Source organism: Sarcophilus harrisii, chromosome 6 (genome assembly GCF_902635505.1).
Source record: "Sarcophilus harrisii chromosome 6, mSarHar1.11, whole genome shotgun sequence".
Taxonomy (NCBI): domain Eukaryota; kingdom Metazoa; phylum Chordata; class Mammalia; order Dasyuromorphia; family Dasyuridae; genus Sarcophilus; species Sarcophilus harrisii.
Window position 1 is genome coordinate 77,808,726 of NC_045431.1, and position 25,874 is coordinate 77,834,599.

A 25,874-nucleotide genomic window follows, 5' to 3' on the forward strand; every position below is an offset into this window, starting at 1 on the left:
TCAGTAGGGGAAGAAAATCAACCCACCCATTTGTGTTTGCCATCTTGCAGTCCAAATAACCAGCTGGCTTTCAACTCTTTGGGGGGCAGCTACAATGTAAACACAGTCCAAATTCTGTTTCAGCAGGAAAAAAAGAGAGTGACAGGATGGGAGAAAAAATTAGGCAGATCCAGTATAACCACTGCTTGAATTAATTTTAATTTTAATCCTGCTCTCGAGTTTGGAAACATGAAGCAAAGAGTGGCAGAAAACAGCTAGTCATAAAGAAAAAAAAGTCAGCCACATGTCATCCTTGATTCCTCATTCTCACTCACTCATTCACTCACTCACTGCACATGGCCCATCAGTTGCTAAATAGGGTCATTTCTTTCTTTGGAATATCTCTCATTTATCTTATTCTCTCCTCTGGCACAGATGGTGCACTTATCACCACTCATCCCGACTAGTGAAATTGTCTTCTAAGCAATCTCTCTGCCTCAACTCTCTCCCCTTCTCCAGGCCATTTTCCACTCAGCTGCCAAATTGATCTCCCTAAAGCACTAAGTCCATCTATGTCACTCTCCTACTCAATAAACTCCAATGCCTCTCTCACCTCCATCATCAAATATAAAATCTTCTATTTGGATTTTAAAGTCCTTCCCAGTCTAGCCCTTCCAACTTTTCCAGTCTTCTTACTTTTCACTCCCTCCACACACTTTTTGATCCAGCAACATTAGCCTCCATGCTGTTCATCACAGAGAATACCTTCTGATGCTATGGTCCTCCACATCTAGAATGTACTTACTCCTTATTTTCTTCAGGCTTCCTTCAAGACTCACTAAAATTCACCTTCTGCAAGAAGCCTTTTCTTCCCTTGCTGGTGACTTCACTCCCTCTGAGATTATCTCCAATTTTTCTTATATACATTATCTATCAATCTCTCTGTCTATTTTCCTATTTCTTTATCTTTTTGTTTATTACATATTTGCTTATTTTCTCCTCCATTAGAATGTTCTCCTTAATGAAAGAGAACTGATTTTCTCTTTCTTTATATCCTTGATGCATAGGCACATAATAAGGAGTACCTATTCATCTGACTTGATCATAAGATCCTTAAGGACAAGAACCATATCTTAGCTAAACATCATCAATCTCCCATAATACCCAGAAGTGCTCTCTACACACAATACATGCTTATTAAATGTGGATTGATTTTGAACGTGCAAAAGAAATTCAGACAGCTTCCTAATAACAGAATTGGTAGGAGTTCCTTAGTAAGATTTGTGATCTGCACTGGAAATCTGAAAACATAGGTTAGACTAAATGGAGAATTGTCTTAAGTTTTGACACTGAGGTTTTGACTTTGCTCGGGAGATAAGGTAATTTCTGCAGACTGTTGGTCTTCTTTCTCCTTTTGGCAGGAGAGAAAGGAAGTAGATTTCCCCCTAAGGTTCTAATTCTAATTGCTTTTCTGAAGATTTCACTAGACTTAGCACCTGAGAACAATTTTGGAATTCAATAATAGCTCATCTTGATATGCAAATCTTAAAGTGATTTGCATACATGATCAATTTGAACATGTCTTTACAGATATGATCTTTTAAATGCACAATCATTCAGTTCTCAGCAAAGAGCTGGAGGATAATAGCTCCTCATTAATACTACTTGATTAATTCTCCTAACAACCAAGTAAACTAGTGTTACAGATCCCATTATCCTCATTTTACAGATAAGAAAACTGAAAGCTAGATTTCTTCAGCATCAAACAACTAGTAAGCATCATAAGGAGGACCAGAAGTCTATTCTTCCTGTCTTCTAGGCTAGCAATCTATCCACTACACCGTGCTGCAAATTCATTAAGAGTGAGGAAAAATAGGAGACAGAGGGCTTGTAGAAGAAATCTACCAATCTATACTCTTAATTTTTTTTTTGGAGGAAACCATCGCAACAAAGCCAGATCATGACCTCCAATAAAAAACTAATCCTTTTTCACTTTGATACTGGCTCTCACCTGTAGTTAAACCACCTGGGGGAAATAACATCAATAAAAACAGCTTAGAAGGAACTTCAAAGGTTGTCTGGTTCAACCTACTGATTTTACAAAAAATAAAACTGGGGCCATCAAGAGATAAAAAAACACAGAAAATAATCAGAATTTGAACCCAGAATCCCTAACTACCAAAATAGTTTTTTTTTCCTCTGTATCACCTGCATCAGAAAAGCAGACAAAATAAATAAATAAAACCAATAGGGAAGTTGACAACTTTGCAAAGAATGAATTACAAGGGTGGGGATGGGTAGAGTGTTTTGAAACCACATTCACATGTAATACATGGGTAATCTGGGAGAGTTTATAGATGTACGTTTAACTATCTTTTCCCAGGAGAACAAGCAAATTCCTTATTTGTTGGGATGGGTGATATTTTGTGACACAACCTTAAGGGTGGGTAGCAGAGTCAGAGCAGAGTCAGAGCAGGGTCAGAGCAGTGCCAAGCCAACCCCACAAGCTTGATTTAACCTATTCAATAACAAAGTTTGAAAGCTCTTTGAGTCCGTTATATTCTGTCTGTTCAAATCAATTTTCAAATATGCCAAGAGAAGCAATCCTCCCCCAAAAACAAACAAACAAACTAAAAGACATTTCTTATGAAATTAATTCTTGGAAATCCAAGGAAAGAACATTGACCTTTAAGTTCAAATGGAATGTATAAAAAGAGGTGCTGTGAGGGAGCAGGCTTACAATTTTCAGGACTACCTGCTAATATTGGACTTTGCCAGAGAATTGGTAACTGAACAAATGTTATTTTTACCTTAAATGGGAATTTCAAAACAAATGAAATCTAATTGAATGGCTACCTCCCCAATTTCTAAAATTTAGTTTTTAGGGAGCGTGCTACTTTCTCCAGAATGGTTTAATTTAATTTAATTCAATTTTGACCTCCCATTCTTGGGAGACCAGATATATTCAGCATAAAGTGGTAGTTGTCAATTATATATACTGAATCTGGATTGTGTTGATAAGTAACCTAGGACAGATAATCAGATAAAAGAATATTGTAATGGTAGAGAACAATATTCTCTAAAACAAAAGGGGAAAGTGAGATTTCAAGTGGAAAGAGCACTGAATTTTGAATTGAAGATATAGACTAAATGAGCTCTGCTACTATGGCTCCTGAGTCTTCAGCAAGAGACTTCTGCATCCTGAAGTTCAGTGTCCCCATCTATAAATGAAGGGGTTGGACTAGATCAGTTTTTCTTAACCTGATTTATGTGGAGAGATTTCAAAGAATGCTGGTGATGCTGGTGGAGGGTGGAAGGGGGAAAATCACATCCTTAATTTCACTAACCTCCAACTGAAATTTAAAATTTCCTTTAATTATTTAAAAACAGTATTCTGAGAAGGGATCTATAGGTTTTATTAAATAGCACAAAGGGTCCGTGATACAAGAAATGTTAAGGTTTTTTGGACTAGATGAACTGATCTCAAAGGGGTTTTCTAGTTTTAATGTTCTCTGATGATCAAAGATTTTGACATACCTCCAGTGAAAAATGGTACTCTTTTTCATCAGCTAATTAACAGTGACATTTGGATTTGAACAGGCTAGTTTTACTCTCAGGTTTGTTTTTTTTTTCCCTCTGGAGATATTCTCACTGAAACCCTTCAGCTCAGGATTCAGGATAAATTCTTATTTTCTCAACTTTGTTGAATGGAAGCTTTGGGCAATTTCAGCACCAGATCATCTGATTTAGGGACATTCTTTACCCCTCCTTCTAAAAAATATTTTATGGCATATGTTTATTTTTTAAAGAATGTTTTAACTTCATTTTTTGGCATATATTGTAAAGGAAAGAAAATGAAGATTAATTTTGTTTTGAGGATTTTGAGCACATCAACATTCTCCTAGATAGTGTCTTGCACATAGCAGTGGCTTAATATATGCTTGTTAGATTGGATAGAATTGGATCGGTGGTATCTGGAATCCAATAAAGCCAGGGTTTGGAAGGCTTGCTCTCCAAAGCTTGTTCTTCAGTCATTTCAATCACATCCAACACTTCATGACACCATTTGGTTTTCTTGGCAAAAATACTGGAGTGGTTTGCCATTTCCTTCTCCAGTTATTTTACAGATAAGGAAACTGAGGCGGTATTAAGGGTTTTGTTTAGGGTAACATGGCTAGTGAGTGTCTGAGCTAAGATTTGAACTCAGGAAGATGAGTCTCCCCAACTCCAGGATCACCATTCTATCTACTACCCCACCTAGCTGTCCCCATCTACAAAGACAGATTCATGGAATTTTGAGCTATTCAAATCTGTTATACATTGCCTAGCCCAATCCTCTCACTTTTTGATGAGAAAACAGAACCAAAAGGGTCATTGCCAATTGGGAACTATTTAACCAAATAAATAAAAATACAATGGAATGTAGATAATGTTAGCATGTGGTTTTCCAAGTCAATAGGGGGCTGCAGGGATCCTCACAGGTGGTTTAATAACACCCTGTTTCTGTTTGCACTTGAGACCACTGTTTTAAGGAAATAACTTGGTGAGAAGTTACTGTCCGTCTGGGTTATCACTTTTTGTCCAATAAACAGCAACTCTTAAAATAGTCTGTCTCTCCCTCTCCCTTCCTTCTTCTCTCCCTCTCCCCTTCTCTCCCTTTCCCTCTCTCTCTCCTTCCCTCTCTTCCTCTCTCTCTCTCTCTCTCTTTCTCTCTCTCTCTCTCTCTCTCTCTCTCTCTCTCTCTCTCTCCCTCTGTCTCTGTCTGTCTTTCTGTCTCTGTCTCTATCTTTCCTTTTGTCCCTCTCCCTCTTCCCTCTCTCCTCTCTCTATCCCTCTTCCCCTTTTCTCCCCCCTTTCCCCTTTTCCCTCCCTCTCCTTCTCCCTCTTCCTCCCCCCTCTCTCTGTCAATTCCCAACATACAAACAGAAATCTCATTTGATTTTTTTAAACTCATTTCTAAAACTTATTTAAAATGTTTAATCAAGAAACTCAAGACCAAGGTAATATATAAGCAATTTGGGAATAGGAGCTGATTTCTCTTTTGTCTTTAGATGCCCAATGTCTCTGTGCATGTTTATTTGGACAGACTCTGGTTTCATAGTATAGGAAGGAGTTTATGAGAAGGAACTTCCTCTCCCAAATCAGATCTAATTCTCTTGTAGCTTAAAGTCTTAAAGAGTTGCCTGGAGGTGCTGAGAAGTTTAGTACTGGGTCACACTGCCAATGTAACTGAAATGGATTTGAATCCAGGTCTTCCAGATTCAGAGGACAACCCTATAGTTACCATACCAAGCTCCATGTTTTTAATAAGTGCTTAATAAATGCCTTTTGAATTGGGTTGATATAAACTGCATTTATTTGTCTAAGTGTGGCATTCTCCCTGAAAGAAAGGGCTGTTTCTTTTCTTTCTAGGTCATTGATTTCTTTCTTTCTATCACTATCACCTAGCATTCTAGCCCCGTGCCTTGCACATAATAGTCAATTAATAAATGTTTGTGAAATTAAATTGAATTAAGCTTCCCATTAGTAGATTAGACCCTCCAGAGGAGCATCAAAAAGACTGTTGATAAGACTGCTTCCTCTTGATTAGGCCACGTACAAGGAAGCCCTCACCCTGAGTTTGGCAGTGCACAGGTAATAAGTTAGAACTCTGCATTCAAGTAAATTATTTCTACAAGAGATAGAAATTTGGAAAGAAGTTCTGACCTTCCGCATCACAGGCGAAAGTAAGGCTTCTCATGATAATTGTGGAAATATGCATAGAAAATTTCATGTGTTTAATATATATTGGATTACTTGGCATCTAGAGGAGGGAAAAAAATTAGGAACACGTGGTGCAAGGGTGAATACTGAAAACTATGCTTTGTTTTGAAATGTTTTTGAAAATAAAAAGCTTTAAATTTTAAAAAAGGTAAGGCTTCTAAATAGCATTGTATTGTTTTTTCCTACATGATATGCTTCTGAAAATAGGATCTCAGAATTAATAGTCACAAAAATAAGAAGTGGAAATGTTCTTAAAGATCATCTAAATATAATTCTTTTTTTAAATAAATAAATAAATATATGGAAGTCAAGAGAAGTAGAGTTTAAGTTAGGAATGTTGTCCTCTTAAAATTTCAGAAGATTGTCTTATTATTTTGTAAACTATGCTGTCTATTGTTAATAAACTTAATTTTATAGTTAGGATAAAAAACCAGTTTGATGAAAAGCCTCTACATTCTTTGTGGAATTTTGACAAGGGGAAGAGTTGTTTTCAGCATGAGGGATCACTGATTTGTTCAAGGATTAAATAATCTGTTTGGGGATTGTTCAGTCTGGGGTCACTAGTGATATGTCATGATGTGATTCTTTAGGTGGGGAAACCCTGTCTTTTTTCCCATACTTTCTCTCTCGAAGCACACTGTGGTCCGAACTGCCTCTAGCCAACCTTCCATTACACAATTAAGAGATAACCTTTAAAAAGCAAATACCCTAAGGGAGTGATTCATTGACTTAGATTCATACCACTACAAAGAAATAATGAAATCAGATTTCCCCAGTCCCACCCTTCCAGGAATGGATTTGATTCTGGAGAACACTGGGCGGCCTTCCCTGGAGGAGAGGAAAGGGGATGGAGCAAAAAGAAGCAATAAAGTCTTTTAATACTGACATTCTGGCCCCCTGAATCATTGCTGTCACCCAAATCCTGAATTTCCAATGCTTCTGAGCTAGGATTCTGCAGCCATTCATTCACAAGGAGCAGGAAAGATACAGTTATCAGTGTCAGATTTGGCAACAGAAAATCGGGATTCATCAAAGCTCTGTCATTTGCTACCTGTGTGACCTTAGTCATTACTGTCTGGGTCTCAGTTTCCTAATTTGTAAAAGGAGGTGTTTGGCTAGAGATGATTTATAAGGTAACTTCGCTATCTAAGGTTCTGATATTACTATTCCCCTAAAGGTAGAATAACTCTCCAAACCCCAGACTAAGCCATTTGCGGGGCCTCAGTTGGATAAGTTTAGATTCTTTATCTATGGGCATGGAGAAGTTCCTGAGATCCTTTATGTATGAGAATGGACAAGGCAAATGCAAGAAGAGATGACCCAAAGCAATTACAATTAAGCATGGGCTGTGATTGGGAAAATAAAATGCAGTCTAATCAGAAGGAATGGAACATGTGCCGATCTTTCTATTTCAACAAAAGATAAGCATGATGGTCAAGAAAAGCACTTTTGAACTCCCTCATTTAACATTTCATCCAACAGACACCTGTGGCTCCAGCACCATCTCCTGGTATTGTCTCAATTCCACAGCCTTCTGCTCCGATCCTTCCAATGTTCCACCTTTGAGCAAAGTACCTCCCGTAACATGACCAGACAATCCCTTTCTACAAACCAGCTTTAAAAATTCCCAGACATAAGGACCTTCTTTCTATACCAAAGGCAAGAACTCAATGATATCTTCAGAATACCCCACCTTGAGTGGCTGAAGATTCTCAAGTGAGCAGAGCCACCTAGTGGTCGAAATAAAAACGTTTTTATGATGCCCCCATTTCTTCCTAAAATAGTCTGTCCAGGTGTTAGATTGTTTTTAAATTATTAAATGTAAGGTTTCATTTTTTCCCTCACTGTTGTTTATATTCACCCCTTTGGAGACTGTTTCTGCCATCTGTTTTCTGTACAAAACATCCGCCTCTCTGATATACACAAACTGGAGTTTAGCATAATTTAGGGTGACTGAAACGAAACTGGAACCAGTTAAGAATCTACTTAGAAGGTCTGGGAAGTATAAATACTGATTTTAAGAAATGTATAAGTGGATATAGGCTTATAGATTCAGAGCTAAAAGAGGCTTTAGAATTGGTCAATTAGTTCAAACTCTTCATTTTATGGATGAGGACCTGAGGTCCCATAAAAGGCATATGGCTTGTCAGGGATACACAGGAGATTTTGTTGAATATATATATATCATATATTATATTAATATATTAATTATTATAATATATAATATATTAATTATATATTAATATAATTACTTAATTTATAATTAATATAAATATATAAATATTTATAAATAAATATATAAAATATATATTTATATTATTTAATATAATTATTATATAATATATATGATATATTGTGTGTATATATATATATATATACAGCGAAAGAGAGAGAAAGCTCTAACTTTAGAGCCAATGCTCTTTCCACTGAACCACAATGTCCTGTATGTTTTGTGCAGCTTTTCCTTCCTTTTCCTCCCCCCACCTACCCCCTCCACACCTGTCCATGTATACAGCCAGGCGAAGGAGCCCCTTCATTATTTGCAATTACCTGGCGTTGTGGTTTGACTCCTTCTCTTCTTCTCTGACTGTGGGCAGACACTCACATTCAGCTGGGAAAGGGTGAAAGACATTTTGGCCATCATTAGTCAATGTCACTCCATTTCAGGGACATCAGAATAAGCGCAGGTGAGTTCAGCCTCATCTTTTGGGGGACTTGTTTAGACTCTGTCCTCCTGGGAAGCTCTAGAAGTCACAGGTATGGCTTTGGTGAGACCCTTTAAAGGTCTTTCTCACAGCATCAAGTAGATGTTTTTAATCACTTCATCTCCCCTTCCCTTCCCTTCTCCCACCCAAATATATTGGAATTCCTTATTGCCTCGATTACTCAGAGTATATCAGTGACCACACCATATCCCCATCCAGTTCCAAAATTAATGATTTGAGTATTTTAGTATATAAAACAAAAGAAAAATGGCTTTCTGCTGTGGTCATGATGGTAGTAGAATGACTTCCACAGAAGACAAAATGCAATGGAACCTATAGGAATGCAGTTAAAGACAGCTCATAAATTCTTTAATACAAGGTGCTCCCAGATGAGGAAAACCTTTCTTTCAATGCAGGCTAGTGCCTTCTCTGTAACTTACAGTCTTAAAGAGTTGCCTAAAGCACTGATGGGTTACACAGACTAGCATGTGTCAGAAAAGTCGCACTTGAACTTGGCTTCTTGGTTCCAAGGTAACACCCTATCTATAGCTGCTTCTCTTATAGAAGCATTTAAGGCTATTAAGGGAATTAGAAATCTGCCTTAAAATGAGATTAAAGATCTCTATTATCGCATAATCGCTTGTTTTAAAGAATGGAACACAATAAATGTATTGGCTATTATGATTAGTGTCTTAAATTTCTTCCTGTCCAATTGCTACCATGCTTCAGTTCCTAAATAGAAACATCCTCTCCTATTTTGAAAGATCACCACTGGAGGGAGGGAGGGAGGGAAACTTGATTATTTTTAGGGAAACTTATCTTTGTCGATCTGGAGAGAAATTCTTAGTCTCTTTACAAAATATAGCTAGATATTAGCAGTACCATTTCTGTTTATACTGTTCATCCATTTATCCAGATCTTCCATTTCTATTTCCATGACAGAGGGTGTATCTTCTTCAAAAATAGGGCTGGAGAGAGGAAACAAAAGGTAAGTTAGAAAAAAAAAGGTTCCCAGAGTCCCAAATGTCCTAGTACTGTAGAAGAAGATAAAGCTTCAGTATCTGATGTTCAGGGCTAGCCTAGGCATTCTGCCTCATTCAGTGACATTAATCTTCACTCAAAGCTAAGAATAAAGAAAACATCAGTCTCTCACTGAGCCAAAAAATGAGAAAAAATAATAAATGTAATATCAACATGTGGGCTGTAGGACGAAAACCACAGGGTGGCCCAAAAGCCAGACTAAAGGTAGAAAATGCAGTCAGCACAGACATATCAACCAGAAGACTGTCTTCAGGAAGGTCACTCTTCATGTTTTAGCCCTGCCAAGTCTTACTTCCCTTTTCATCAAAGACTTTCTGAAAAAAAAAATCACCCAAGGTCAAGAAACTATCTTCAATCCTCTACTTTCTTCCCTTTTTTCTCCTCTGGAAAAAAAATGGAATTTTTCCATTTCAGAAATCCATTGCAACCAATTCTCAGATTTGATAATTGACTGTTGAACAAAATCAGAGAGAAACTGTCTGGTTATTATAGATATAAAAAAGAAAAGAAAAGTCTCAGCAGACTTTGTGCAGGGTTTAGACCTCTGATTTCATCAGTGTGGAAATGTTCCCCACAGATACAGCTTAGCAGCTCAAATATAACTAGGAGTCTTGGAGTTTCCTGGCCCTTTCAGAGGACAAGTGACTTGTCCATCACACAACTTTTATGTATCAGGAACAGCATTTGAATTCAGATCTTCCTGATTCTAAAAATATTCCTTTAACCATTATGGTGTTCTGCTACTCCCATCCCGGGCAAACAAATTGTCCACTCAGATAATAATCGGTTGAGTTTGGGAGAAACTTTGTCGTAGCAGCAAAATAGACAGGAAGTTGAACTTGGAGTCAAGAAGACTTGAATTCTAATCCTTCCTTAGACTGGATGTGTGATCTCAGACAAATCATTTAACTTTTTTCAATCTTCATTTCTTCATCTGTAAAATGGGAATAATAATAGCACTTATATCACTGAGTTGTTGTGAGACTCAAATGAAATAATATACATAAAGCAAATTTTTTTTGGCTGAGGCAATTGGGGTTAAGTGGGTTAAATGACTTGCCCAGGATCACACAGCTAGAAAGTGTTAATTGTCTGAGGCCACATTTGAACTCAGATCCTCCTGACTTCAGGGCTGGTGTCCCCATAAAGCAATACATAAACATTCAAACTTCCCATAAATGCCAGCTATTATTTTGTAAGGATTATATTTCTGCTGCCATCTATTTTGGTTGCAACTATTCCTTTGTTTCAGAAGGGAAATTAATTGCTAGGGGAAAGTTGTTCAGTAAGAATAAAACTACCTAACACTATTAGAAATAGATAAGAAAAAAAATCAAGGAGATATCACCCAGAAAATTTTTATTACCTATCTTGCCTTTAGAATCATTAGTAGCAGATATAAGAAGTTGTTCATTTGACTAAGATAATCAAACAATGGGATTTTTTCCTAGCAGCTAAATCGATTACTAAGAATTTAGTTTGGTGGGAAGGAAATGCATTTCTTCTTGCTCACCACTTAGGGACTATCTTTTGGGTATCATGCTAAAAGGTACACAGAAATCCTTCTCTAGGAGAAAAGAACTTCCTCCCTCTTTCAAGGAGAATCAGGAGAAAAGAAAGACTTGAAAACAAGAGAATACCAAGGATCTGCAGAGTTGTATTTTTCAACAATTGAGCAGATTTAAGAACTTGAAAAGGTTTACCTTTTGATGTTTTCATTTCCTAGTTCATCTGAAATAAAATAAAAATAAAATAAATATTCTCTTAACTATTTATCACTGTATTCTCTCCTTACCAGATCTATACTCTTTCTAAAAAACACTCTTCTGAATAATGAGTAAGAAAAGCAACTTAAATTAAAAAACAAACAAACAAACAAATGTGGTGTTTTTCTTCTTTAATATAATATAATCGTTCTCTCTGGGAGCAAGTTTCTTGGGGAGGTAGCCCTAGAATCAGTTCAGATCAATAATCACCCCAAATGCAACCAGGGATTAAAGTGCAGTCTTTTATTGTCTCTTCCAAAATCTTATCTCTGAAGGAGATGGGGCTTGGCTAGTTTTCTGGAGGTTTTCTCTCTCCTTGGTTCCAAGAGCTCTTGCCGCTAGTCCTTTGCTTCTTCTCCCTTCAGCCTCCAGCCAGCACAAAGGTGGAAGATGGAATGAATCTGTTTTGCCTCCGAGAGAGAGCTTGTGGGCTTCTGTATCTCCCAGAGTGCTCCTGGCTCTCAATCTCCCAGAGTGCTTCTCTCTGACTCTTGGCAATGTTCCGAACTAACTAACTTGAAGCTCTAAGAGCTTCTATATATATGATCTCCCAAAGGTTGATTCCTCCCAAGGGAAGGATTAAGGGAGGTGTGAATTTGGATATCTCATACTAAACCCTGAAATCTCCCAAACCTGTGAACTCCAATGAATACTTAAATACATTAGTGAGCTAAAGGATTTGCTAAGTACCATGCTAAATTAGCATTTTTTAAGGATTCCAACAAACAAACCAAAACAAAACTGAACATCTTGCAACTATAACGACCAGTTGTAACCTTGGAGAAGACATGTACTTTTCTTCTCTCTTTACAGAAATGGTTGACTATAACTTTGGAACGTTGCATACACTTTCATATTTAGCAGATGGGTTAGTTGCTTTTGCTTAACTGGGTTTTTTTTTTTCCTTCTTTGTTCCAAGAGAAGGCTGATAGGGAGAAGGGGGAAAGTATACTTTAAAATGGTTGTACTGTAACAACAAAAAGCATCACTAATTCTTCTTTTAAATATAGTTTACAAGCACCGGACACATTTACTTCTTTAAAAGAAATCTCATGATCATTTCAGGGTAGAGTTGGGAGAGGGAATCTGTCAATATTTACACTGTGTTTGGCTCAGTTCAATAGCACACATTTCCTCCTCTTGAAATCTTAGTAAGAGATTCAAGTTTTTGTTTTTGTTTTTCCATAAGTTCGATCGATGAAGGACCATAACAGAAGATAGTAGGGAAATTCATCTTCCCCTTCTGGGGCTCTGAGCAAGCAGCCCTTTCTGCCTGCTCCTCTTTCCTCATTACTAGAATGAATGTGAATACTTAGCATCTTTGTGAGGCAAGGATAATGCTGCAAGGAATGAAAGCAAAATTCCCCAAGCTGGTGGAGGACCCCCACCCGCGCTCTTCCTCCAATCCCCCCCACCAACCAAATGAGTGGACTGGGCCACAGACCAAGCCCTGGAAAGAGAAAGAGAGAGAGGAATTGGTTTGAGAACATGGAAGAAACATCTCAGTGTTGCCCATCAGCTCATTGTGCTTTTTCTTAACAACTGTCCTAATATCATGGTGATGGTGTGGAAACAGGATCCTTGTTCATATAAGCAGAGAATATGAAGGGTGAGCATTATTAGGCTTGTAGAGGATACTATTTACTGGAAGACATGTTGTAAGTGTACTAATCTTACTGGTGTCTGTGACCATCATGGCTGATAGGAATTAGATAGTGGGGGAATACTGGGGGAGACATTGTAGACATGGGAGTTCTGTAGCTAAGTTACTGCTGCCATGAAAGGCTACTGGAGCATTGAGTTTCCTGGGGGCTGTTAATGTGGATTGTGAAGCTGTTGGGGGGGAAATAGGGAGGTCCCAGTGTGGCCAAGCTGCCCTCCACACTATCAATTTACCATCAGGTGAGAGGAAATTGTGGCAGGAGTCCAGGCCTGCTGGAGAAACCTGCTGGACAACTAACTGACTGGTCACCATGGCATTGTTGCCCTGGTGGTGATGGTGGAGGAGGAAGTTACCTTATTGTGCCCTGGCTGCCTGTATCTCACTCTTGAGAGGTCACCTGGAGGAGAGAGAGAGAGAGAGAGAGAGAGAGAGAGAGAGAGAGAGAGAGAGAGAGAGAGAGAGAGAGAGAGAGAGAGAGAGAGAGAGAGAGAGAGAGACAGAGACAGAGACAGAGACACACACAAACAGACAGACACCCTTGTGAGGTGGGGGGAGCCCTGGGTCACACAGCCGTGGGTTCAGGCAGTGCAGTTGGTTTGTGCTGCAGGCTTCCATGGCCAGCTTCCGGGGAAAGGGTTCCTCCTTCTGTGGCTGGTCCACCAATTGTGGCCACTGACATCAGGAACCAGGTTGAAGCTTCAGCTAAGAGCTTTAGATGGGGAGACCCTTCATTGCAGACTTTTGACCTGTTGCCTCCCTTTCTTCTTTACTAGGGGTGGGGTTTTCTGTTTGTTTGTTGGGTTTTTATTTTGTTTGTTTGTTTTATTTTTTTCTTTTTTTGCAGATCGTAGATCTGATACAAGATTTGCTCGGATTCTGGTCCCCATTTGAAGCAGTTTCAATGCATCTTTTCATTGTTAGGCTCAGGACAGGTATCATTCTGGCTGCCCAGCCCCACTGTCTCTGCTGGCTGGACACTGAAAAGAGAAACAGCAGCTCATCCTGACTGCTTTCGTCTCTCATATTTTCACAACTTTGGACTTTCTGTTTGAATTGTCTCAAGATCTCCCTCTGCTTCCGGACATACCAGGTATACAGTATTGTGAGCTTCAGGGTCTCCACCTGGGTTCTCTTCTTGAGGAGCTGGACTTTGGAACAGGTTTCCACCAAGGTCCTTTGCCTTTGAGTTCTATTCTCTGACCTCTGCCATGCTAGAGGGAAATGGGACCAGCTATTTATCAGTTCACTAGAAAGTTATGATGTTTACCAAGAATCTGAAGTTCTTGATTATTTTGGTTTTTAAATTAATGTTTTTTTTAAATAAACAGAATCGATGCTTCCTTTAAAAAAAAAAGAGGGGGACAGCTAGATTTCCTTAGGGGGGGGGGTGAAATGAAACTTTTGGGGAAGAGGTACCAAAAATAATTTTTAAAGCTGAGAAGGACATTTGGTTCTTAACTTTTTTGTGTTAACAGCTTCTGGCCATTTAGGATTTAGTTTTTATCCCTTTTTGTTATTTTATTATAGCTTTCTCTATTTATTTCAGAAATACTGGGAACTGAAGCAGTTGGGGCCACATTCATCTCAGCCTGCCGGTTCTAGCAAGGAATTCATGGAATAAATGAATGGAATGAAAGCTCAGTACTCAGATGGAGCAACTTCAAAACACACACCAAGAAAAACAGTAGAGTCCTTCTTTAAAAACAAAATCCAAAAAGCTTATCTAGAAAAAAAAGCTTCTTAAATTGGGATAGAGGGTATACTTAAAAATTGATCCCAATGAAATCCTTCTTTAAAAACAAAAACAAAAACAAAATTACCTAGGGAAAAACTTCTTGAATCTTGGGATAAGGGTAAAAAGAACCTGCTGATCAACTCTCTATTTTTAAAATACTATTTTATAAAGGAAAGAAAGAAGGGAGGAAAGAAAGAAAGCTAGCTTTAAAAAAAATTTAAACTAGTAATCATTAACTTCTAAGCCAAATAGATGCATTCTGTATGAATTCATCAGACTTATGAAGCTCCTGTTCATTGCAGTGTCACAGGTGCTGGGGATATAATAACAAATATAAAACAGTCCCTGCCCTCCAGAAGCTCACATTTCATAGTAAGGCAAAGTACTAAAACAGAAGCCTTTGGGGCCTAGCTACTTCAGAGACAGTTTAATTGTGGGAGAGGGGAGAAGGGCCTCTCACTGTTATTCAGACTCACTCTTCAAAATAGCCTCATTTTTAATAAAAGGAGGTCATAAAATCACAAAATAGGGCATGCCATTATATGTTTAATAACCAGGCTGGGAGGGACAGAAAGAGGGGCAGAGGCAGGGACAGTCACACTTTTAAATTAATTTTCATTATTAACACTTTCTTAAGTCTAATCGATCAACTAAATAATAACTCAAGCCCTGACTTGTTATGATTGACATTTCCAAGATGTTAAAAATCACACTGAAAATTTAACAATTGGTCTTGCAGCAGGCTGGTCTGAGCTGACTCTAGTTCATTCCTGATTTTAAGGGATTTCAGAGGCTGCCAAAATCCAACTCACAGGTAGAAAAAGAAAAAAAAAATTAAAAAAAAAAAACAGGATGACCCTACAGGACCCCTGATCAGTGGTCAAGTTTTGCCTGAAGACTTACATTGAAAGTCAAGATCAGGAGGAAAAAAAAAAGAGAAAGAAATTCAATCCATTCAACAAAGATTTATTTAGCTGTTACTGAGGTCAAGACTTTGGGCTAGAAACTGGAGAAGATATAAAATTTAGAAAATTGCCCTTTTAAGCAGCAAGGATAATGGGAAATTTTCTGAATTTGTAGTCAAGAGACTGTCTCTTTGAATTCTGCCTCCAATAATGTTTCTGAGCCTCAGTTTTGTCATCTGTGAAAAGGGATATACTTTTTAATACTTGCAACACAATTCACTGGGTTGTTCTGAGGGAAATGCTTTGAGAACCTTCAAGTGCCATAGAAAAATGAATTATTTTTAAGAGGTGTAAACAAAATGCTATGACTCGGTCAAAGGTACATAGGTATCAGTAGCACACATATACAATAAGGAGATGACACACAGATGGTTACACATGGTTATTATGAGAATTAGAATAAGGATTTTGCAATCATTAAAGCACTATATCAATATCAGTAGTGATAGTGGTAGTGATAGGTGGTAGTAGTAGTAGTAGTAGTAGTAATAGCAGAAACAGTAGTAATAATAGAAATAAAAATAGTAATAGTAGAAGTAGTAGTAGTAATTGTTGCTGCTATTGTTGTTGTTACTAATATTTAGGATGACAGAGTTGAGATGCAAAAAATATCAAGTCATTGGAATAAATCTAATAGAATGAAAGTTAATACCTTAGGATATACCTATTAAGAATAAGAAGACTATCTCTGAAATCAGAAGACTGACTTCAAATCTTAGCTTAGCCATTTCTTGCCTATATGACTTCAGGTAAGTAACAACTTTGTTGGGTCTCAGTTGTCTCATTTGTAAAGCATAGAAGGTTGGACTGGAAGGCTCCAGAGGTTCAGCTCTAAGACTATAAGGTCTTAAAGCTTGCAAAAAAAAAAAAAAAGAATCAACTTCAAAATATATTTTGAAAACAGACACAAACAGATAATAGTCATATGTTTACTATGTTCTAGACACTGGAAACACAATGAAAAGTGAAAGAGAATCCTACGTCTCGGAGAGTTTACAATCTAATGAGGGAGACAACATGCAGGCAAATACATGCAATGCAAGTTATTGAGGATAAATAGGAAATAATCAACAAAGGGAAGTAGAATTAAGAGGGTTTGAGAAATGCTTTATAGGGATGAGGTTTTAATTGGTATTTGAATAAAGCTAATTCATCTGAAAAAGAAAAGAAATGAGCAAAAATGGGACAGAGGAGAGTATTTTAGGGCTGCTGTGATATATATGCTGTGATATATTTATCATCTGAGGACTATTCAGCTGCAAAAACATTGAGCAGTGGGATTCACTGCATAGACATGCATATGACTCAATAATATTTATGTGTATAAATGCTTTTTTGGTTTAGGTGGTTTTTCTTCTTTTTGTGAGAATGTCGGGGCTAAGTGACTTCCCAGGGTCACACAGCTAGTAAGTGTTAAGGGTCTGAGGTCAAATTTGAATTCAACTCCTAACTTCAGGGCCAGTTTTCTATCTACTGCATTACCTAGCTGTCCCAGCCTAGGTGCTTTTTAAGACCTGGTGTAGTTAAGTAACTTGTTTGCAGTCATGAAGTCATTTAATACTTGCTCTGAGCTGTATTTCAAATCCAAGTCCTCTTCCCTCAAATCCAGTGCAATTTTCATTGAACCATGCTAAAAGATGATTGGAAAGCCAAGCCAAATAGGAGACATATCAGAACCACCTCAATGTTGTTGTTTAGAGGAGGAAGAAATCTCGGAGGAGATTTAGTGAGTGCCCCTCTGTTTGCAGGCATTCAGGAAAATTGTTCTCAGGCACATCATAAGTCAGATAAAGAAGAGGCTTCTCCAGGCACTCTCCCTTGCATCCCTTCCAAATGATGCCCTAGTTCAAAAGCATAAGATGAGTATAGATTTACACATGGCTTTAGTTCTGAAGAGGAGTTTAGTGTTTCTATTCCCTGAAACTTAGAGTAAATCATGGAGCACCTGAAGGCAGAGCATTTTCCATAATGACTCACTCCCAGCCTCAGTGTTTTTTCATGGTGAAATTTTTCCTTGCCCATATGTGTTCCTTATCTTCTTAGTTTGTCCTGTCTCAAGGACCAGTTCTTCCCCATTCCTATTTTTTAAAACCAGACTTGTAATTTCATTATAAGAAACTCTTGGCAATAGTTTTTCTCCAACAATGCAATGGTACCTTCTTAATTTGTAATTCTAGGGAGCTGCCTGGAGTAACTTTGAGACGTAAGTGACTTGTCCAGAGTCACTGTCTGTTCATGTTTGAGTCTCCGGGATTCTAAAGCTAGCCATTCTTCCCAAATATCACTGCTTCTCAATGCTACAGTATTCATTAAGTGCCTTCAATGAGCCAAGCACTGTGCTAAGCTCTGGAGCTATAAAGATGAAACATGACCATCAAAGCCCACATCTTATACTGCAGAGTGGAATTCAGGCAACTTGCTGGTTTGTAGAATGATTATATAGTAGATCAGATTCAGAATCTTCTCTTTGTATTCCCAGCACACAGTGCAGTGACTAGCATATAGGAGATGCTCCTTGAAGCAAAGGACAACCTTCCCAGCTCTTGAAAACATAATTGGGGCACCTCCAGTACTGTAGCTTAGAATGTTGGGCTTTGGGAAAGAGGACTCTGGAAGGTCATGGGAAATATTGCCAACTTTAGTCATATAAATTCATTGGGAATTTCATTCTGGGTGGTAGTATCCTCAGTACCTCAGTATATAGAAGGCACTTAGAAATGCTTATTGATTGAGGGATTTCAGACAGCCAAGGCTCACAGTTGGCTTTTTATCATCTGAGGACTATTCAGCTGCAAAAACATTGAGCAGTGGGATTCGCTGCATAGAGCCAAATATTGATGATCCCTAGCAATTGTAGGCTGCTATTTGTCCATTGCCTGCAGACAAATTTAGGTCCCGAGTGAGGGAAAACAGCCAGCAGGCACCTGGAACTATGTTTCTGGCAGCCACGAGCTGTTGTTATAATTTCCTATGGGCTGGCAAATTCTAATGGCATCTCTAATCCAGGCAAATCTGGTACCCAGTTTTCTGTTCTATGGCATCGAGGCCTGATTGCTTTCACAGAGCTCCAAGGGTTTTTCTTCTTCAGCCCAGCAGGGCTGTCCCAGTTTCCCACAGTTACTGATTCTCAGGGAACCTATGTTGATATTGAAGGTGTGTTTTTCCTGGGGGTTACTCTTTAAAAATAATTTAGAAAATAATAACAATTGTATTTCTATAGTGTTTTTCTTTTAAAAATTTACTTATTTTCACATGCATTTATAATCTGTTCTATTAACTCCGCCCCCAGTGAACAACAACAAACCCCCAAATAATATCCTCATCATAAACATTCATAATCCAGCAAACGAATTCCTATATTGGCCGTGCACCCAAATATCTCTTTTTTCATTTATGGGTTTGTGCCATTTCAGATAAGAACTAAGTAGCATGTTTCATCTTCAGTCTTCTGGACCTGTGCTTATGAGTACTAATTGGAGTTCTCAAGTCTCAAAATTGCTTTCTCTGTAAGGTTGTGGCCCCTGTGTGAACTATTTTTCTAGTTCTGCTCATGTAGGTCATTTGGTCATTTCTTATGGCACAATAATATTCATCATTATATTCCTGTGCCATACTTTGGTTAATGGCATCCTTGGAACATCCTTCCTCCAACTGCCAATGAGAAGACTTCCCTCTCCCCCATCCTCATTTTCAATTTTTGGTGTCTATGAAAAGAGTAGTATTGGGTCCTTTTCTTCTTTGATCTCTTCTGGGTGTAGCTGAAACAAATGCAGACCTTGTAATCTGGGCACATGGTTCCAAATCACTATAGTACTAATTGAAGGTCTGCAAACTGCTTTTCACATTTTCTCATTTTATGCTCATAACAATCCTGTGAAATGGGTGCATTGTTCTTATTTTACAGAAACTAAAACTGAGGATCTGAGAAGTTCAGTGTCTCGGCCAAAGTGACACAGCTACTGTGTGTCTAAAGCTGGAGTCAAACTCATCTTCCTCGCTCAGTCCAGCATCCCCTCTCTGTCACTTAAATTTAATAATAGTTAGCATTTTTAAAACATCAGGCACTATGTCAAGCAGTTTACATTTATCATCACATTTTATTCTTACAACAACCCTGGGGGACAGGATTATCCCCATTTTATAGTCAAGGAAACTAAGGCAGATAGATTAATTGACTTGCCCAGGGTCACACAGCTAGTAAATGATGGGACCAGATTTGCACTCAGGTCTTTCTGACTCAAAATGCAGTTCTCTATCCAATGAACCACCTAAATGCCCTTCCATTCAGGATAATGCTATTTTGCTATAAAGATAGCCTCATCTGTTCTTCCTTCCAAATATCTCCTTCCAGATGAAGCTTGTCATTAGAGGGAAGTATCTTTGGGGCAGCAGGGCCCCCTCAAAGTCATGAAGATCCCCCTCTTTTTTATGATCTAGGTCTCTGCATGAGAACACCCAGACACTTCCCTAGAGCATCATCACCTATGACTTCATGACAAGGATATCAGGTTATCTTTTGATGTGCTATCCCACCACAGCTCTGGAGCACCTGGAAGTTGGCATCTGGAAGCTATACAGACGATGAGTAAAATTTAAAAAGCAATTAATGACACGCTCCAGAGGAAAGCTGTGTGAAGTTGCTGCAATCAGCATTCAATCAGAACAGAGAGCCTGATGTGAACTGCCCATCCTTGCTCTGGACACCATGGTAACAGGAAAACATGAAGGACACAAATGGGGAGAAAGAAAAATTAAGCAAGGAAGATAATCAATTACTTGTCTTCCATTTTCTAGGTTTCTAGACCAATCTACCTGGCCTATCTCTTTTTATATATTTCCTCCTATTCCTTTTTCTCTGTCCTTTAGACCAGTCTAATCAATCTCAATTCTTACTAGTTTGGATGGCTCATTTTAATCTCTGCAGCCTTATTTGATCTGACCTCTCATTTTACAGCTTCCATTAACTCTGTTGGCCATTGTTTGAATCTTATTTAGGATTTAGAGCTGGAATAATCTTAAATTATAAGGGAATCTAGGGGATTTTAAATCCATGAACATGCTTTCAATTTTTTTTTGGAAAATTTTATTTTAATATGATTGGTTTTCTTTGCAATCCTACATCTTTTCTGAATTTGAAAATATTATTCATAGAAAGGCTCCATAAATGCTTGACCCAAATGCCAAAGCGATCCATGGTTAAAAAAAAGGGGGGGGGAATGTTAAGAATCTCTGTTACAGGGGGTAGCTAGGTAGCCCAATGGGTAGAGCACCAGCCCTGAAGTCAGGAGGACCTGAGTTCAAATCTAATCTCAGATACTTAACACTTCCTAACTGTGTGACCCTGGGCAAGTCACTTAACCCCAATTGCCTCAGCAGGAAAAAAAAAGAATCTGTTCTGATCCAATCCAAGAAAACCAAAACCCAGAGATGGGAAAGGACTGCGTAAGAGAACTCATTTGACAAGTGACAGCTTCTCTTGACTTTCTAGACTTGGACATCATGCTTCAATTGTCATTTCACCCTGGAACTTCCTTTAGAGATTGGAGCCTCCTGGTCCTGGAACATCTATCTTCCCCTATTGCCTTCTCACCCATCTTCTACGCCAGCCCCCTTCTCTTATTGATGGATTCTTCCCAGAGCCTCCATTTTAAGGAACAGCCTGGGTCAGCCAATCTTTAGTCTTTTCCTGGCTCTGCTGCTGACTTTGCAGACTTTGACACCATGCCTCAGCTGCCAACTTAACTCAGAACCTCACCCTAAAATACCTTTCTGCAGTACCATCTCCTTTATCTCATTGTTGAGTTCTTCCAAGGTCTTCACTTTGAGGAAGGGCATAAGCTGGCCAAACTTCATTCCCCTCTTGGCTCAGTTTGACTTTCTCTACTTCTTACCATGCCTTTCCATGAGTCTCTTCCTCCTCTTTCCCCTACCTTTTTTAGCTCCCTTTAATGTACTGTGTTCTCCCATTAGAATATAAATTTCTTGAGGTCAAGGACTGTCTTTTTGCTTGTGTTTATATTCCCAATGCTTTAAAACGTTTATTGCTTTGCCTTGTTGCCAGGAACAGCATCTGAATTCAATGAACTGACATGGGAGTCCTCTGGTTCCAAATTGAGTTCTTTCCATTTCAACTTCACTTAGTGCAGGAAGTCTTTCCCTAGGACACCTGCCTCCCCATTAATTTTATATTGTTAGAATGTCTGAGTGTGCTCAAATTTCCAAGTCAATGTCATAGATTTTCAGGTCATTTAGGCTAATACTCAGACGAGAAAACTGGGGCCCAGGAACTTTAAGTGACATTCAGAAAGTGGAGAGGTCGGGAGTTGAACAGGACTAGAATTTGAAGCAAAGTGTCTTGACTCTAAAAACTAACATGCTTTTTTTCCTACACTGCACTACATTTAATTCTGTAAGCATTTCTTTCTTTTTTCTCCAAGTAGTATTTTATTTTTCCAAATACATGAAAAGATAGTTTTCAATATTCATTTTTGTGCTACAAATTTTTTCTCCCTCCTTCCAGCACCTCTCCTCTCCCAAGACAGCAAGTAATGTGATATAGGTTATACATGCACAATCCTTTTAGACAATTTCCACATTTGTCATGTTGTGCAAGAAAAATCAGACCAAAAGGGAAAAAAACACAACAAATAAAAAGTAGGCAAACAAAAAAAGATGAAAATGCCATGTTTCAATCTACAATCTCCATAGTTCTCTCTCTGGATGTGGATGGCATTTTCCATCCCAAATCTATTGGAATTGTCTAGGATCACTGTATTGCTGAGAAGAACTAAATCCATCATAGTTAGTCATCTGCAAGCATTTCTTAAAGCTTCTCACAGGCCACTACTATATTAGGTGTTGGCAAGAAAGACAAAAACAAAATAGACTCTGCCTTCAAATAGCTTACATTGTACTGGATTCAAAGAGGTAAAGATAGGGGAGGAGAACATTCTAGGAATGGGGCACAGCCTGTGCAAAAGTATGGAGGCCAGAGATTTAATAAACTGAGTCTTGTTCTTATGACAAACATAGGAGAATGAGCTGTGTTCTTTGTTCAAGATACTCAGCATGGAAGCCGGCACCATGCTGGAGCAGCTCCATTCAAAGGAAGTTTTCCTTGTAACTATCTACTTGAACTGGCATACTGAAGCATGTAATAAGTAAATAATAACAACCACACATTTAAGTGTTCAAATGCTCACTGTCTAGAAAATCTCAGAGCATTATAGTGCTACATAATTTATTTATTTTCTTTCTCAGTAATGGGGAGGGGGGGAGAAGTCCCCAATAAAGTGAGATTGACTTTCTGAAGGGTTGGACCAAGGGCTTTCAATACTCAACTTAAAAAACTTCTTTCCTGAAAACCCAGGAAGATTTATATGAACTGATGCAAAGTGAAGTGAGAAGAAACAGGAGAACTATGATATAGTAACAGTAACATTATAAGGATGATCAGTTGTAAAAGACTTAGCTTATACCACTACACACCTGTCGGATTGGCTAAGATGACAGGAAGGGATGGTGATGGTTGTTGGAGGGGATGTGGGGGGGCTGGGACGTTGGTGCATTGTTGGTGGAGTTGTGAATGGGTCCAACCATTTTGGAGAGTAGTTTGGAACTATGCTCAAAAAGTTATCAAACTGTGCATACCCTTTGATCCAGCAGTGTTACTACTGGGATTATATCCCAAAGAGATTATAAAGAAGGGAAAGAGACCTGTATGTGCACGAATGTTTGTGGCAGCCCTTTTTGTAGTGGCTAGAAACTGGAAACTGAATGGATGTCCATCAGTTGGAGAATGGCTGAATAAATTGTGGTATATGAAAATTATGGAATATTACTGTTCTGTAAGAAATGACCAACAGGATGATTTCAGAAAGGCCTGGAGAGACTTACACGAACTGATGCTAAGTGAAATGAGCAGGACCAGGAGATCATTATATACTTCAACAACAATACTAGATGATGACCAGTCCTGATGGATCAGGCCATCCTCAGCAACGAGATCAACCAAATCATTTCTAATGGAGCAGTAATGAACTGAACTAGCTATACCCAGAAAAAGAACTCTGGGAGATGACTAAAAACCATTACATTGAATTCCCAGTCCCTATATTTATGCACACCTGCATCTTTGATTTCCTTCACAAGCTAATTGTACAATAATTCAGAGTCTGATTCTTTTTGTACAGCAAAATAATGTTTTGGTCATGTATACTTATTGTGTATCTAAGTTATATTTTAATATATTTAACATCTACTGGTCATCCTGCCATTTAGGGAGGGTGGGGGTAAGAGGTGAAAAATTGGAACAAGAGGTTTGGCAATTGTTAATGCTGTAAAGTTACCCATGTATATATCCTGTAAATTAAAGACTATTAAATAAAAAAAAAAAAAAAGAAATGACCAACAGGATGATTTCAGAAAGGCCTGGAGAGACTTATACGAACTGATGCTGAGTGAAATGAGCAGGACCAGGAGATCATTATATACTTCAACAACAATACTAGATGATGACCAGTTCTGATGGATCTGGCCATCCTCAGCAACGAGATCAACCAAATCATTTCCAATGGAGCAGTAATGAACTGAACCAGTTACACCCAGAGAAAGAACTCTGGGAGATGACTAAAAACCATTACATTGAATTCCCAATCCCTATATTTATGCCCACCTGCATTTTTGATTTCCTTCACAAGCTAATTGTACAATATTTCAGAGTCTGATTCTTTTTGTACAGCAAAATAACGTTTTGGTCATGTATACTTATTGTGTATCTAAGTTATATTTTAATGTACTTAACATTTACTGGTCATCATGCCATCTGGGGGAGGGGGTGGGGGGTAAGAGGTGAAAAATTGGAACAAGAGGTTTGGCAATTGTTAATGCTGTAAAGTTACTCATGCATATATCCTGTAAATAAAAGGCTATTAAATTAAAAAAAAAAAGTAAAAGACTTAGCTTTTCTGATCAAGACAATAGTCCAAGACAATTCCAAAGAACACATGATGAACAATATTCTCTCTCTTCCAAAGGAGAGCTGTTGAACTTGAAAGGGGATTGAAGCACACTTTCTTACTTTATTAGGGAATGATGTCTATTTTCTTTTGCGATATGGCTAATGTGGAAATATTTTTCATGACTTCACATATATCATGAATATCAAGTGATCTGCCTTTCTTTTCCAAGAAGTGAGGAACAGGAAGGAGAATTTGGAATGAATTTTTTTAATGAATAATTTTTTTTTACATATTAATAGAAAATATTTAATGAAATAAAAATATATTAGAGGAATTTTTTTCATGGTTTGAAATATATATGTCACCAGGTACATATTTCTTTTAGGATAAAATACTAAGTCCTCGTCTTTTGTACTCAAAGCCTTTTATAATCTGGCTCATTAAGACTAAGACTGAGCAAAAATATTAAGTTGTCTCATCCTTAAATTTTGAATCTTCATTTCCCATGTTGTTTACAAGTTATAAAATTTCCCTTTTCCATCAAACAGTAAACATGACCCAAACAGATTGTCAGGGCAGATGGAGAGAAAACTAGGACCAGCCTTTGTGAAGTGGTGAGCTTATCATCAACCATAGTTCAGCCTCCCCACCCTTCACTCCCCCTCCTCCCCCCCACTAGCCATGTTGTAGATAAGGTTGTCACTAAGTTCCAGCAAAACAAGCAGTTCTCCATGTGGTATGATATGAAAGGTGCCAAAAAAAAAAAAAAAAAAAAAAAAAGCCCTGCTGCCTCAAATCATACGCTATGGTGCATTAAATTCTTGTGATACTTAGGGTCAGGAACTAGAAAGTCCCTTTCAACATGTAGAGGTCACTGAGCCATTAAAGCACAATTGGTCATTAATACTCAAATAGAATTACTTTATCAGATTGGCCAGTCAGTCACCTAGCCAACAGCTTGGCTGATCTCATCAGTGGAAATAATAGTGTCTTAGACATCCATGTGCTCACTGCCTCAAGATCAATACTGTGCACAAAGTAAGCTCAATAAATATTTCTAGCCTTGTGAACTTTCAGAAGTCACTTAATTTCAATTTCTTCATCTGTAAAATGCACCATAATAGTAATTACACTATTTATTATTGAGGCACATTGTGAGCAAAGTATGATATTAATCTTAAACTTATTTTTATTATTTGTTCCATCAAGTAATTAAGTTAATGAAAATATTGCCTTATTTTCGTATAAGACTATGATACTGCTATAACTTAATTATTGAATTTTAGTCTGAAAGTGA

At 38.1% G+C, this 25,874-nt stretch overlaps 1 protein-coding gene across 1 annotated transcript in view; it reads right to left on the reverse strand.

Moving 5' to 3' along the window:
• Positions 1 to 25,874, reverse strand: part of TMEM154 (transmembrane protein 154) — a 72,735-nt gene that overhangs the window by 9,561 nt on the left and 37,300 nt on the right. Inside the window, exons 4-6 of the mRNA XM_023505930.2 lie at positions 11,192 to 11,219; positions 9,330 to 9,415; positions 8,293 to 8,353 (exon numbers count right to left, since the gene is read on the reverse strand). Of these exons, the coding sequence (XP_023361698.1) occupies positions 8,293 to 8,353; positions 9,330 to 9,415; positions 11,192 to 11,219 (175 nt within the window). The remainder of the gene's footprint in view (positions 1 to 8,292; positions 8,354 to 9,329; positions 9,416 to 11,191; positions 11,220 to 25,874) is intronic.